The sequence below is a fragment of the Poecilia reticulata genome, chromosome 4 (genome assembly GCF_904066995.2).
Source record: "Poecilia reticulata chromosome 4, P_reticulata-male-v2, whole genome shotgun sequence".
Taxonomy (NCBI): Eukaryota; Metazoa; Chordata; class Actinopteri; order Cyprinodontiformes; family Poeciliidae; genus Poecilia; species Poecilia reticulata.
This window is the reverse complement of record NC_088833.1, coordinates 7364588-7379130: the sequence shown is the minus strand read 5'-3', so window position 1 is coordinate 7379130 and position 14543 is coordinate 7364588. Positions and strand designations below refer to the sequence as shown.

Below are 14543 nucleotides of genomic sequence, written 5' to 3'. Positions count from 1 at the left end.
ATGTAAATGGGAATAAAGATGCCAATTACTCATTTATTTGATTTTGGCTGAAATGGCTCTCCATATATGTCTGCCTCGCAATGTTATTTTAAATATTAAGTTATAAACTGGAAAACAATGGGTGTTTTTTGTGACAGACTGTAAATTTTAAATTGGTTCTTCTCTGTTATTTATTGCTGGTAAAACATTTAAATTGCTTTATAAAAATCACCTTGTATGTGTGGAAACAATCAGGGGCAGAAAAACATCTGAGAACGTTCAGAAACCCTGAAGACTAAACGTGCAGCGTTACTTCTTGAAGCAAAAATAACGATGCATGAGACATGCGTTTTTTAAACAAATGGCTTTTCCAGCTTTTCAGGAACCAACACACAGTTAGAAAAAAAAATTCCTCCAGCTTTAGATCTGAACCACCCACAAGCTGCGTTTACAGCCTTTTCTGAGATGGTTCGACCGGTCGAGTTTGTTTTCGTAGGTAAGACCGGGGATTACTCATGCCGGCAGCAGGCAGGCTGGGCCGGCTCCAACCGTGCGCTCCTCGATCTAATCTCCGCTTTAAGGAAAAGCGAGAAAAACGAGTTCCGGATGCATCTGTTTTAATGGGGTTTTTTAAATTATTATCTGAAGACATGTAACCCTAACGTCGTGAAGCATGATGAACGGATAACGTCACTCCGTCACAGAACGGCAGGGTTTCGGTCCTCCTCCCAGGTCAATCCACCTGTTGCACCACCTGGAGCGGAGAAGCGCAGAGGAGCGCAACCATGGGAGGTAGGAAGTCCGAATCTGATCATTTATTACCGATATTGGTTTGGATTTTAAAGTATGTAACGTTTTCAGCTAGGCTGCATGAACGAACTGTAGCATTTATGAATGGAAATGACTTGAATATTCGGTCTGAGGGGTGAACAATAGTGTTTTAACCTGTAACGTTTGTATTGTATGTAGGCAATAACTGGTGATTTAGTGCATATATATGTATATATACAAAATTTATTTCATTGTCTCAAGTGAGACGCCACAAATAGTCTGTTTTCAAAACTTTATTTCTGTTAATTATTGTGATTTTCCACTAATGAAAATATTAGAATATTATTACACACACACACACAGACGACAAAAATTTTTCATACACAAAGTGGGATTAGTGAAAATTATGTTTAATACTTTAAAGTTGATTGGATTTAAAACTATAGCCTTCATGGAAATGACCTGAACATTCACATTGTTTGCAGACTGACTGAGCAGGACAATATGGCAGTCCAACAACACACACGCACTTATTTATATTTATATATTTTGAAGTAAATTTGTTAAATTCTGTGCTATTGTTACCATATTTTTATATTTATTTATATTTAGTCATATTTAATTTACTTACATCACACTTAAGTTTTATATCATATCTATATTCTAATATAATATATCATACTGTGTTATATTCTATTATATATAAAAATTTTATATAGCTTATGGTTATACTAGAAGTGTGCCGATTGATCGGCCACCGATCATAATCGGCCGATTTCCGTGACAAAGTGTATGATCGGTGATCGCCGATCACGGTCTCTTGTTGCTGATCACACAAACCGATCACCTACAACTCATTTCGCAGCCAGCCTGTGCAGCTGGTCTCCTCTGTCCTTCACTCTGCGCAAACGTGCAGCAACAAATCCTATATCGCACTGAGTGACTGGGGAAGTTAGCGTGTTGCGGCGGATAATTGAAGCATGTGGGGTGAAGCACGTAAAAATTCATCAACACCACGAATCTAATATGGCATAAAAACAATGCCATACTTGACAGAGTTTGGCTATATTGAGGCTCACTGCAGTAAAAAAGACATATGGAGGATCAGATAGCAGGTAAAGCAGCGCACAGCTACAAACACTCACCCGGATTAGCATGACGGTAAGAAAGCTAAACAAATAACCCGCAAAATTATTTAAGTCTTCGAGCTGCGATGTGGTTCTGATCTCGCTGTTGAACCGCTGCTACGTGCTACAGGTAGTAATATTTGACAGACGGAGCGCCGCTTCTGCTCCACCTGGTAGTGACTCTCACACCGAACCTCTGTTTAAAGCTGCAGCATCTAACTTAAAAAAAATAAATTTTACATACATATTAAAACTTTCGCTGTCCTAACATGAGACTGATAATCTCTAAAAAAATAATCGATGTCCTCTCTGTTCTGCATAATTACTCCACTCAGTCAGAAACAGCCAATCAGAACTAGCAGTAATCAGCTAGCCGCCATGCTATCAGGAAGTTTTCATTCAGTAACTCAGGATTGTTTATTGTAATGGATCCTGTATTTGCCTTTGAATGTTAAGTTTTATACTTTAATTTTTTGGCAACGTTGAGAGGTTTTATTTTGACTCTTTGCATTATTTAGCCTCTTCAGAGCCTCCATATATTTTCAGTCTGTTAAAGATAGTATTACAGATAGCAGTACAATTTGCACAATGCCTGTTCTGTTTTCTTCTTGGAAAAAGTTATTAAAAAGTTTTTGTCTAAATTAAGGTGAATACATGGTGCCTTTTTCCACATAATGTAACCGGTAGTGCTCATGATTAAAAAAATAATAATTATGTGATCGGTATCGGTGATCGGTATAGGTGATTGGCCCTCATGGGTGATCGGAATCGGAATCGGCAGGAAAAAACCTGATCGGCACATCTCTAGGTCATACTTGTACTTACTAAGATTTAACACCCTGTATGGAGTAGCTTGTCAACACATAAGCAATTTTTCCTTGGGGATCAATAAAGTCTAGAATAAATAGAATAGTATATTCTATTTGTTATAAATAATCTTATTCTGTTCGGTTTAAAACTGTCTCAGTGCTGCCCTCCTCGGTGAACTGTGGCTATTGCAGCTGAATTTTTCTGTTTGTAACAAACGGTACAGCCTGATTGATGTCTACCTCATTCCGGTTTAAAACCATCTCAGTCAGGAGTTGGAATAGCGATCGTTAATCGATAGTATTTATCATCTTGAACATGTGCGATTGATTTGCAAAATGGATCCAGAGTGGAATGGGTCTCCTCTGCTCTGACTGCAGGCGGTTTGAGTTTGTAAATATAGTGACCAAGTCGCCAAATTGGCAACCGTTCTCACCACAGCCTTCCTCCATTCATCCCCACCTTGGGCCACGCCACTTGGTGTCATATATCACGCACGGGTACATAAAAAACTTAACGTTTACATAATACCTGTGTAAGGCTGTTTATGTTAGCTATATTACACATATGAGGCCTTTTGGTAAACACTTAAACGATTTATTAACTTACCTTCGAAGTTCTTTATGAAGTTTGACACATACAGCTTAAATCCTTTGTCATTGTTGGAGCTTTTGAGAATGTCTGAGTAATTATATAAACATCACTAATAGTCTTGCAGCGACTGAGGAGCCATTGCTAACTACTGCGCACCGGAAGTTGCCTAAAGAATACGGAAATGCTAAAACGGAAGTCCATAGCGCATTGGCAATTTTGTTCAAAAATTGTCTGTGGGCAGGGTTATGCTTTCCCAGAGAGGTTGGTTACACTTTAACTTTGAAAAAAGATAACATCGGGCATAAATCATACCTGCAATTGTTTGTTTAACAAGGCAGGTGCCTTCACAAGTCATTCAGAAAAAGGAGAACAAAAAGAGAAAGAGAAAAAACAAAATGTTGACTTTTTATTCAGAGGCTGACAAACAGGAAGGACCGGACTGAATGAAAGATTGCAAACACAAAAAACAAATTACTGAAATGCTTGACATGAGGATGTAATATAAAGCTCTGTGTGCACAGTGATACACAGGGAGTGTATTTAGTGGGTCAAAGATTAATTTCATTGCTGAGTTATCAGCTCATTGAAAATGTGTGATTGGCAAAAGTTCATATGGTACCCACATTTTGACCTTATGTGGGTTAGATTCCAGCAAACTTGATTCAAATGATTGCATTTCCTCTTCTGCTGCAACAAGTCAAGAATGTCGTATCAGGGAAATACCTAAACATGCAGGACAACCACAGCTTTATATTGTGTTTCTTCAAGTTTTTTCTATGTTACAAGGGTAGCAGTGCCCATTTATAGCATCCCTTTATCTACTCAGCCCTTAAAGAAAAAGACGGGTCCATTTAATGTGGATGCAATGGAAATCTGCAAAACCCTTAAACTCAGGATGTCATTTCCAGCACTTAAAAGCTGGAAAACAGCCCGATAATTTGGAGCCAGTTGGGGGGATCTCAATATTTCTAAACTTTTACATTTCTTTTGAAGACTGATGTCTGCAGAATTAACCTGTATGGAACACCCTTCCTGACAATAATCAGACCCAAACCCTAAAAATCTCGGTCTCAGTTTGTTTGAAGCAAACTCGAATGCATATGTGAATGCCAAACGGACCATAGACTGCTTCAAGAGCAGGAAGTGGACTATAGTGCAGGGCATTCTGGGTAAATACAACCAAAACAAACGTGAGAGTCTCATGCTAGCAGGAGAAATGGCTTGTGGTCTTTTATCAAAGACAAAAGAGAAATCCTACAACTGCTAAAATTTGATGATACTCCATTTTTATTTACATTTTGTGCAGAAGGAAGTTGTTCTTATGTGTTTTTTAGAGGTTTTGTCATTTCCTTCAGTAGTTCTTGGTTTCAGCGCCACCACAGGCGAAGAGGTGAACAGGTTTTTCTAAGAGTCTGTTTCATTTTACACAGTGCAGTGTGAAATCACACCAGCTGAAAATGTAACAAATGTTGTAATTTGAAGCTGATAGTCTAGTAGACTATCAGGTGAAAACAGCCTAAATCTAAATCTGCTTTGTTTGTGTGTCATCTGAGCAAAGTAATAAAAGAAAACCTCACAGCTTTAACAACAAAAAGAAGTAAAATTCTTACACATAAAATCAACGCACAGAGAGAATGGAAACTGATTTTCATGAACCGCACATTTAAATGTTCAGTTGGGATGGAGATAGCATGCACAGCTTTATTTGAATGCGTACAGGTACAGGTGTGCGCCACCTGATGTTTATTTTTCTGATGTTTCTCTTTCTTCTCGCTGCCTCTTCTAGGGGTCTATTCCAGTGAAAAGATGGCCGACGTTTTTGCCTATGAGAGCTCAGAACTTGACTGGTGTGAAGACAATTACAGATACTCTGAACATGTCGTGGAGTATTTCAACACGGTAAGCTCCTCAGACAGCGCATCATGCAGGAATGACCAGTTTCTGTATTTTGATGATGTTTAAAGTCATTTTGCACCTTTTCACTTGTTGATTTGTTGTTTTCCTGCAGGTCAGCAGCTTTTTCTTCTTCATTGTTGCTCCTATAATGCTCTATCTGCTGCATCCCTATGCGAAGCAGAGAAGCCTGGCGATCCACATGGTCTGGATCATGATGATTTTTGTAGGCAAGTCCGTTTTATTTCAATTGATTATATTGGACCATTGAATTACTATTTTTTATATTAGTAAAATAAAAATAAAATCAGCAAAAACGTATTGGAGACAGCTAACATTGGGCTAAACCATTATATTTTTCTGATCTTCCCAAAGTATATCTAGAGTTTTTTAAAGAGACAGGCCCACAGCATTACATCTCCTCCACCATACTTAACCATTGTTTTATGCCAAACATACTTGGGAGTTTTGTTGCTGCTCTATTTCACCAAAGCCCACGCACAGTTCAGTTAAATTTACTGCAGCATTTTTAAATATCTGCTTGTTTACATTTGTGATAGTAGAACAGAAATTACTAATTTGTAACATTTAGACTTGTCTAAACTTTTTTTGTTGTTGCTCTGATTGTTGATATGAACGAGTTTATGTGATAAACATCAACATTCATTTGTTTTATTTGAATAGCATGTACTCTTGTCTTTCCCATTTTGAAGAATGGCGAATAGGAATCACATCATAGCTGTACTCAAGAGAAACAGAAAATCATGGATTGCTAATTAAAATGTCTTCAGTTGAAAAATATAAAGGCTGTAGTGTTAAAAAATATTCCAGTGTGTTTATTTTATAGGAATTATTTGGATGACCTTTAATTGCAAGGTCAGTGAAAAACAATATAAATATATTGCAGAGGATTTTGTTTGTTTATTTATTTAGTTAGTTATTATTTATTTATTGTATTTAAAGTTATTATTTATTTATTGTATTTAAACTCAATTAATCTTTATGTCAGAGTACCACTCTCTTTTTTCATATTTAAACATTTATAAAGCCAAATACATTTTCAAAATTAATTTTAGGTTTGTTTTCTGTTACACATTCAAACAGGTCTAGTAACATTGCTGGACGGCTGCATGGATATAAAAAAATATCAGATGTATACTAAAAGCTTTTAGAATTACAAAAATGTGTCAGTATTCATTCTTTTTTCACTACAATACTTTTTAGATGGTTCAAAACCAATAATACTGATTTTGTAAAAAGTCCTACCAAGGTGTATAATCTTACATCTATTGTAGTTTTCTCCTCTAATTTGTTATCAGTATAACTATAAACGTCAACCTGTAACTCTTAGAGATGTGAGAACTCCACCAATCCTCAGTTTTCATATGTTCATCTTATGTGTTTGTGAAAAGCAGGAATATATTCCAGTAACAGTTTGTTTTTCTGCAGGACTTTTCTCTGCATACTTCCACATGACTCTTAGCTTCGTCGGCCAGATGCTGGATGAGCTCTCCATCTTGTGGGTGTTGGCTGTGGGATATGCCACTTGGTTCCCTCGCAAACTGTTCCCCTCTTTTATCAAAGACAGGTAAGTTTACCTTTAAAGCACTGAACCAGATGACAAATCACTGCCCTACCCTACGACAAGTTAGCACAAAGTCTGCTAGTATTTTCACTGTCATTTAAAACTACACACACCTCAATAGGCCTTTAAAGAAGAAACAAAGAACTGTTTATGTACGCTGTGAAAACCTGTCCTGTCCAAAGAGGCAGCCACACAGCAAGATTCATTATTCTAGATTGGGGAATAATTTTGTGTTGTTTCAACCTGGAGTTCAAGAAAGGTACAGATTTGGTCCTCAAGTAAATGGAGCTGTTAAAACTTGACATTTTTTCTTATTTTTTTTTAGGACAAGAGTTTCATGACAAATTTAGATCTCCTTTAAGGAGACTATTATGAAAAAATTTACATTTTAATACTTGGATTTGAGTCTCAACTGTTTCTAAGAACAAGCGCTTACAAAGCCACCCAGTCATTTTTTTGCCAATAAGTTAATATCTTTTGCTGTCTGGAAAACCCAGGCATTACGCTGTTACCTAGCAACCCCAGCCAAGCCCAGCCCCGTTACCTAGCAACCCCAGTCGAGCCCAGCCCCGTTACCTAGCAACCCAGGCAGAGTTCCAATATGTTTGGTCAGCTGGTTTTTCCCCTGTTCAACACTTTCCATCAAGTGTTTTTACAGCAAAACACTTGACAGAAAAGACAAGTGTTTTGTTGTTGACTTACCATCCAGAAGCCACTTGCTGCATTCTTGTTTGTTGTGCAAAAGGCTCCATTTTTTTCTGCTTTTGGGTCTAATTCAGGGTCAAAGATATACAGTTTTATAATTGTGTATCTATTTGCAGCCATTTTCATGTACGAATGTAAAGCCTTGAGTTAGGGGGCGTGGCCAGCAGCGGCTTATTTGGATTTAAAGAGCCAAGAAACCTCAAAAAAGCTCAAAATAGGAAGAACTGAGGGAACTAAAATAACATTTTTATTGAAAGTCAGATTTTAGTGCAGCCATTCATTAATGTCTGCAGGGAATAGACTAAAAACATTTTCTCAACCAATGAAATAAAAACTATTTGAGTCAAAAGTTGAGAAACTGTATACCTCATTTTTATTCAAGCAAATAACGCAATAAGAACTATTTGCAGACAAAACGAATACTTTTACTTAGGTTTGTGTTTTTATTTTTGATAATTATTAAATAAATAATAGAAGAACTCTCACAGTTTAGAAAGAAAGAAAGTGCCAGCGTGTTTATTTGTTAGTTTACTGACAAGCTTCAATTGGTCATTTATGAACATGATTAGTTGTACATGATTTGGGGGTTTGTAATGTTATTATTGAGTCTTTGAATTAAAATGTTACAGTTTCAGAAATATTTGTGGTGTTTTTGTGCAAGTGACCCTCAAATGATCATCATTACAGTTTTATCAGCTCATTTTAGCTTGAGGCTTCTGCGTTACACTGATCCGTCGTTCTTCTCTCGTGTTAAACCCTTGTTTTCCTTCATGCATTTGTTTCTTCAGTTGAGCATTGTGTAAATAGATTATTCCTAAATGTTTGCTGAAACTTTCTCCACTGACTTCCCAACCACAGGTCAACATTTTCGCGGCTCGTCCTGTTGATCACTGTCATTACTACTGTGTCATCTTTTGCCAAACCCACGGCCAACGCCTACGCCTTAAACTGTTTTGGCCTCCACCTTCTGTACACCTTGGCTGTGGAGATGAGACGGTAAATAAAAATAAGGTTTTCATTCTGTGAAACTTCAAAACACGCAGCTTTTTGCTTTCAGTGTGACGACAGATCTTTTCTTAACCTCAGCTGCACTGACCTGAAGGCTCTACGTCTGGCCAAGCTGTCGGTGGCTCTGTGGGTCCTCGCCATCTCCTGCTGGATTAGCGATCGTTTGTGCTGCAGTTTCTGGCAGCGATTAAACTTCTGCTATCTTCACGGGATCTGGTAAGACCTCTGGTCACCTCCTGAATATATCAGACTTGTTTTATTCACAGAAAACAGGGCTGTGCTTTTCTGTAACATTTCAAATTAAGCTTAAAGTCAGACAAAGATAACCTTACAGAGACAGTTTAGAAATTATTTAATTTATAAATGTAAAAAAGCAATTCTCTTTTTTAATAACCCTTTCATGCATTAATTTAGATCCTTTATGTCCTGATTTCTTTCCAATATTTTTGATTTTATTAAAACACAAAAAAGGAGGGAATAAAAAAAAATTCTAGTTGTAATTTTCTCCAAATACAAAGTTCTTATTTGGAGAAAATAGTAGTATTAGTTTTTACTTGATGTCACAATATATATTTTTTTACCTGCAAAAGTTTTCTACAGTAGAAGGGGGGGCTTGGATATTCCTGAGTTGGTCGGCTTGTTTTTACCTCTGTCGGCCATATTGGATAATTTCTTGCACTTGCAGTTGATGGCCAGTAGTTGGCATCAACTGCCAACTGCCACTTGCATCATACTTGTTGTATAATACAAGTGTATCATACACTTGTATTATACAACAAGTATGATACACTTGTATGATACACTTGTATCATACAACTTGTGTCCACTTCAGTGGTCTGTGTGCATTTATAACGTAAAAATCCACAAGAAACAAAAGAAAATGGCTTCTAGAACAGCTGTCCGCTGCAGTGACCGCTATGCATGAAAGGGTTAAAGCAACATATTTGTTATCATTATGTCAGTATAATGTGAGAAAGATCATCTGTGAAACGACTGAGTTCTATTATTTCTGTCTGAAGAAATTTACCGGTCCTTGTCAAAAAGAGACAATCAACCTTGCGTATGCACCACTCAATGAGCTAATGGCAGATAAACAATTTAAGTTACAGAAAGCAGGGTATCATTGTGCATATTCTGTTTTATCTGTCTTTCAGGCACATTCTCATTGTGATGGCTGTAGCCTATGGCAGCACGCTGGTAGCTTATCTGGATGCCAGCAATGAAATACCTTATTCGCTGCCTGGACTGGCGTACTGGCCCTGTGATAAATGGGCCGTTGGATTCCCCCACATTGTTCTCTCCAGCTCTCCAAAGACCCAAAAACGGTGCTGACAAATCATTAACCCTGGCATTTCATTTGTTGTCAAATGTTCGCTTAACAAATTGCCTTGCATCTGAATCCTACTGATAAATGTCACTGCGTTCATCTTATACCGTTAACACTGGTGCTGTAAGTGGTCCGGTATGAAACGGGGGTGATAGAACAACACAGCCCTTTTAAATTTCAATAATCAGAATACCGAAATTGTTTCCGTTGTTTTAAAAGGTTTATGTCAGTCTGCCTTTTCCCCATCGATACGCTTCCCGACCGCTCTGCACCATAGGGGTAAAAAAAAAAAAACGCGCACATTGCGCTAAACTCTGAAACAGGAGAAGCACAATAAATGCCATGTAGGTGAATGATACTCTGATGTCCCATTCTCCTGAAGGCAGCACAGAGCTACATCACCAGAAACTGACAAACACTGAAGAGAAGAAGAGCTATGATTAATGTAGTTACAGTTCTATCCATGTTTTAATGTTGCAGAGCTCAGTCGTTTTGCAAATAGTTCAAAGTTTAAACTGGCATGTTGAACATCTTTTATCTGGTCATTTTGTGGAATATTTAACAACTAGAAAATGGCACAGAACAAGAATATTTGTTCCACTCTGATTGGCTGCTGTTAGACCTACCAATTTTAAGTTGAATGTCCATTTATTGCATTTTTTCGTAGACACCTGTGAAAATAATTTCTATTCACATTACTTTTTTGTTCTCTGGGAAATTATTTTTAATGATAAATACAGAAACAAGCATAAAAATCAAAACATCTACAATAGTGATAGTAATATTAATTATAAAATAATGGTCAGTGCAAAGTAGCCTACAAATTATTTGGTGGGGGGCGGTGAGGGACCTGGATAAAGGCTAGGGGGGCACTGGCCCAAAAAAAGGTTGAGAAACGCTGGCTTAGACTGAAGTTAGCATTTAAACGTATATCTGTAGCCACCAAAACAATATAATCATAGAGGATAATGAGTTTAGTTGTTGACAAAACATTCATCTCAGCATTTCCTCTAAAGAGGTTTTTGTTTAAGCACCAAAAAGAAAATTTGAAGCACTTTACAATATAAAAAAAATTGTACCCAAGTGCTGCATAGCGAAAACTTATCTAAGCTAGTAAATACGTTTTCTAGTAGAAAACTACTAAGCTAGTAGAAAACTAGCTTAGCAATAATTAAATATTGCAACATCGTTGCAATTAAACATTGTTGCAATGTTTAATTGCATGTAAAGAACAATACAGCAGAAACTGATGCTAATTTTTTGCTTTGTAAACATGTATAAAATGGTACTAAAGTGAATTCATATAAAACATTTTAGCATTTGGAGATGTTTGAATGTGACCAAAATCTTTAAAATTAGTTAGCCTAGCTAATTGCTAGCCTAACTTCCTGGTGAGTTATTCTCTCAAATCCCAACCTACATTCATTAGAACGCTGTTCATTGCAGATAGAAGGTAAAAATAACGACTACTAATGTCTTTAAATGGTTCCTTTAATAACATTAAAAGCAGCAAGAAAAAAGTCTGAAAGCTGCCCTGAAGCAGACAAGAGGCTAGCGAAGCGTAGCCAACACTGCTGCTATGTTTACATTTCCTTATTCTCAGGGAAAAATTAGCGCAAGCTTTTTGTACCAGCTTGTGATGGTGAAGAAGTGATTAATTTTTTTATTTTAGTTCGTCCAGTTGTCCTTGCAGGATTTTGCATCCTTCAGTTCAGACCATAGTTTGCAAAGAGGTTACAAAAAATCAGTAGGATCCACTTGCAAAGAGGGATAAATATAGAAAACAAGCCCCTAGCTCAAAGATAGTCATCAGTAATTGGCAAAAAATAAATAAAAATAAAAAATCAAACCAAAGTGTCCTTTTAAAAAAAATTAAATCTGAAAATGGGAGTATTAATTGTAACATTTTGTTTAGAGTTTCAGTTTTTTAAATATGAACCGGCACACACTGACTGTTTTATATTTTAACTTCAGGTATTAAATTCTAGTTTACTTTAATAATTGATCATATTTTTTATGTATTTTTTTTAGTAAGTTTAGTAGTTTTTAAAAAGATGGCCAGAAACGTGATTCTTCCGAATGTAAATAAAGAGTTTTAATATTACAGATGCTTGAGCAAATTTCCCAGACTGGTTGTGACCCTTCTTGCTAGAATAATTGTATTTATTTTTTGGGAGGTTTTAGGGCGTTCCATTGAAAAAATTGGATTTTATTTTAATTTATCACGTCTTAATTTTGTGTGAGATATTTGTTGTCAACCGTAATACTGCCATTGCCATTCTTTACCAAATTACCAGATTATTTACCATTACCATCTTTACCATTATTTATTATTTTTGATTTACATAAGAAACAAACAACAAAACTGAAAACTGCTTTGATTTAATTTATTCTCTGGAGGTTTTATCCAAATCCCATTTATTTATTTAGATTGTTTTATTTAGTTTATTTTTTCTATACATCCCAGGCAAACAAATTGTTTTTGTTATTGTTTTTCTGATCATAAAACTTTTTTTATAGTATTGTTTTAACAAAGACTTTCTGTCTTTGACTCTTTTCTTATTGAGAACTTAAGAAGAATTTAACAGCAATAATCAACCTTCACACATTAAAAAAATATTTTTTTTCTTACAAATATTGAGAAATCTTGATTTGGTTCCATTTATAAAGAATAACATTTTACCTTTTAATTTGCATTTTTACACTAACCCTGGTTCCATATTGTGAAAAAGTTCAACTTTTGTTTGAACTTTTTTATCAATTACTATCTATAATAAATCTACTTAAAATCTAACATATGACTGATTTAAATTCTCCTTTTGTTGATTTTTTTAACCTTTTTCTGTGTTCTAGTGTAAACTCCTTAATTATTTTCATTATTGTTTGTTTATTTGACACTAATTTTAAAATATAAAGCTCTAAAATAAATCAAGTATTGTATATGACATCACTGCTGACTGTGAAAGGGAGCTTATATTTGAGCGTTCCTCATGTTGATGTTTAAAAATGAAAATGATATTCTGTTTTCTAAAAATGTTTGTGTTTTTATGAAAATTAATTCTGTGAAAAAACCTGTAAGTTAGATTTTTTAATGAGTGTTTATTGTAATGCTTGTTTTCTTTTGGTGGGTTTCTTGTGTTTATGTTGGATATCGACTTATTCTTCGATAAAAGTTTTGCTTTCCATGAGGTTCAGTGTTTGTTTGCTGGTTTTCTGAAGTGATTCACTACAGAAACATGTTTGTGTGTTATGTTAATGATCCTTCAGTGTACAGCAGGTTTACAGCAATAACAACCAGAATGAGCTGTTAATGTCTAGAATGTTAATGTTGATTTACATCTCATTTTAAATAGTTTTCAGAAACACATTATATTTTTATTTAGTCGTCACTTTTTAGAAAATAGAGCAGTAGAGTTAAAAAAATTTATTTGTTGGGTTGTATGATATTTAGAGGGGTGACTGTGGCTCTGTGGGAAGAGTAGTCGTCTTGTGATCGGAAGGTTTGCAGGTTTGATTCAAGCTTCCTCGTGTCGATGTGCCCTTGGGCATAGGGCTGTAGTGATACAATAATCTCACAATACGATACACGATATTCTGCTCATGATACGATATATATTCAGATATTCAGTAAACAATATAATTCAATACACTTTTGCGATTTTCTGAAAGATTTTAGAGCAGTGGTTCTTAACCTGGGTTCGATCAAACCCCAGGGGTTCCGCGAGTCGGTCTCAGGGGTTCGGCGGAGCCTCTGCCGCGGAGGTAAAGACACACTTGTGTAAAGTCGTGATGACGCCCTGCTTTGCCATCACTTGCTGCAGAGGATCACGTTACATTGCTTAGCCAATCAGTGCTGCGGAGGAGCACTGATTGAAGGAGTTTCACTCTCAGCATGGATTTGAACTTTTGTCTTTAATTACTTCAGCAAAACTCACCGTTTTTACCAAATTCTATAGTCTAAATCTGCTCCTTAGTCGCATCTTTTTCGGGTTTTCTACTGCCTCTAGTGGCGTGGAGGTGGTAACACAACTAATATAATTACATTACTAAATCAGAATATCGCAAAATATTCTGTGTGTCGGCGGGGCGGGAATGAGAAGGGTTCGGTGAATGCGCACATAAAACTGGGGGGTTCGGTACCTCATAAAAGGTTAAGAACCACTGTTTTAGAGGAACAGAGTGATTTTGGTGACATTTTGTGACTGTTATAGAGTTGGATTGAATTAATTTAACTGAAAACTGATTAAAAGCACCAACTACACAATACCTGGCTCTGGTTGGACATGGACACAGAGTCAAAGTCGACAACTGGACAAAATGAATCAAAGTGGTGAGAAAACATGTTTCTTTTAATTGAAACAGTACAAACTGTAGCTTACATGCATTTGTAAAGTAAATAAAGTGCACCAAGTCCTGAATAGTTTGATACCTTTTTAACCTTGATACTTAACATCTGAAGGAATCACTCTAAGCCTGATGACCGAATCACTCTCCCGGCGTAGCAAGCAGTGAGTGAGCAAGGTGACAGTTGGATGTTACGATACTTGCGGATGAATATCGTTTTTTCTAGGAAAGAAAATATCGATATATATCGCAAAATCGATATTATTACACAGCCCTACTTGGGCAAAGCACTTAACCCCGAATTACTGATCTGCGTATCGGTGTATAAATGTGTGAGTGTTAGTGAGTGTGAATGGGTGAATGTGACTCTAGTGTAAAGTGCTTTTAGTGGTCAAAAATGATT

The 14543-nt window shown here is 36.3% G+C and overlaps 1 protein-coding gene across 1 annotated transcript; it reads left to right on the top strand.

Annotated features, from left to right (window-relative positions):
* Positions 1 to 441: 441 nt before the first annotated feature.
* On the top strand, positions 442 to 12984 carry acer1 (alkaline ceramidase 1). Its single transcript, XM_008415147.3, has 7 exons — positions 442 to 771; positions 5065 to 5177; positions 5287 to 5401; positions 6621 to 6759; positions 8320 to 8457; positions 8548 to 8685; positions 9624 to 12984. The coding sequence occupies exons 1-7, from the start codon at positions 765 to 767 to the stop codon at positions 9799 to 9801; spliced, it is 828 nt and encodes a 275-aa protein (XP_008413369.1). The 5' UTR covers positions 442 to 764; the 3' UTR covers positions 9802 to 12984.
* The last annotated feature ends 1559 nt before the right edge of the window (positions 12985 to 14543 follow it).

What these genes read in the sequence shown, in the direction of transcription:
- acer1 (XM_008415147.3), top strand. An exon ending in TCGTGGAGTATTTCAACACG is followed by an intron (nt 5,178 to 5,286) that starts GTAAGCTCCTCA and finishes GTTTTCCTGCAG; the next exon opens with GTCAGCAGCTTTTTCTTCTT. An exon ending in TTGGCTGTGGAGATGAGACG is followed by an intron (nt 8,458 to 8,547) that starts GTAAATAAAAAT and finishes TCTTAACCTCAG; the next exon opens with CTGCACTGACCTGAAGGCTC.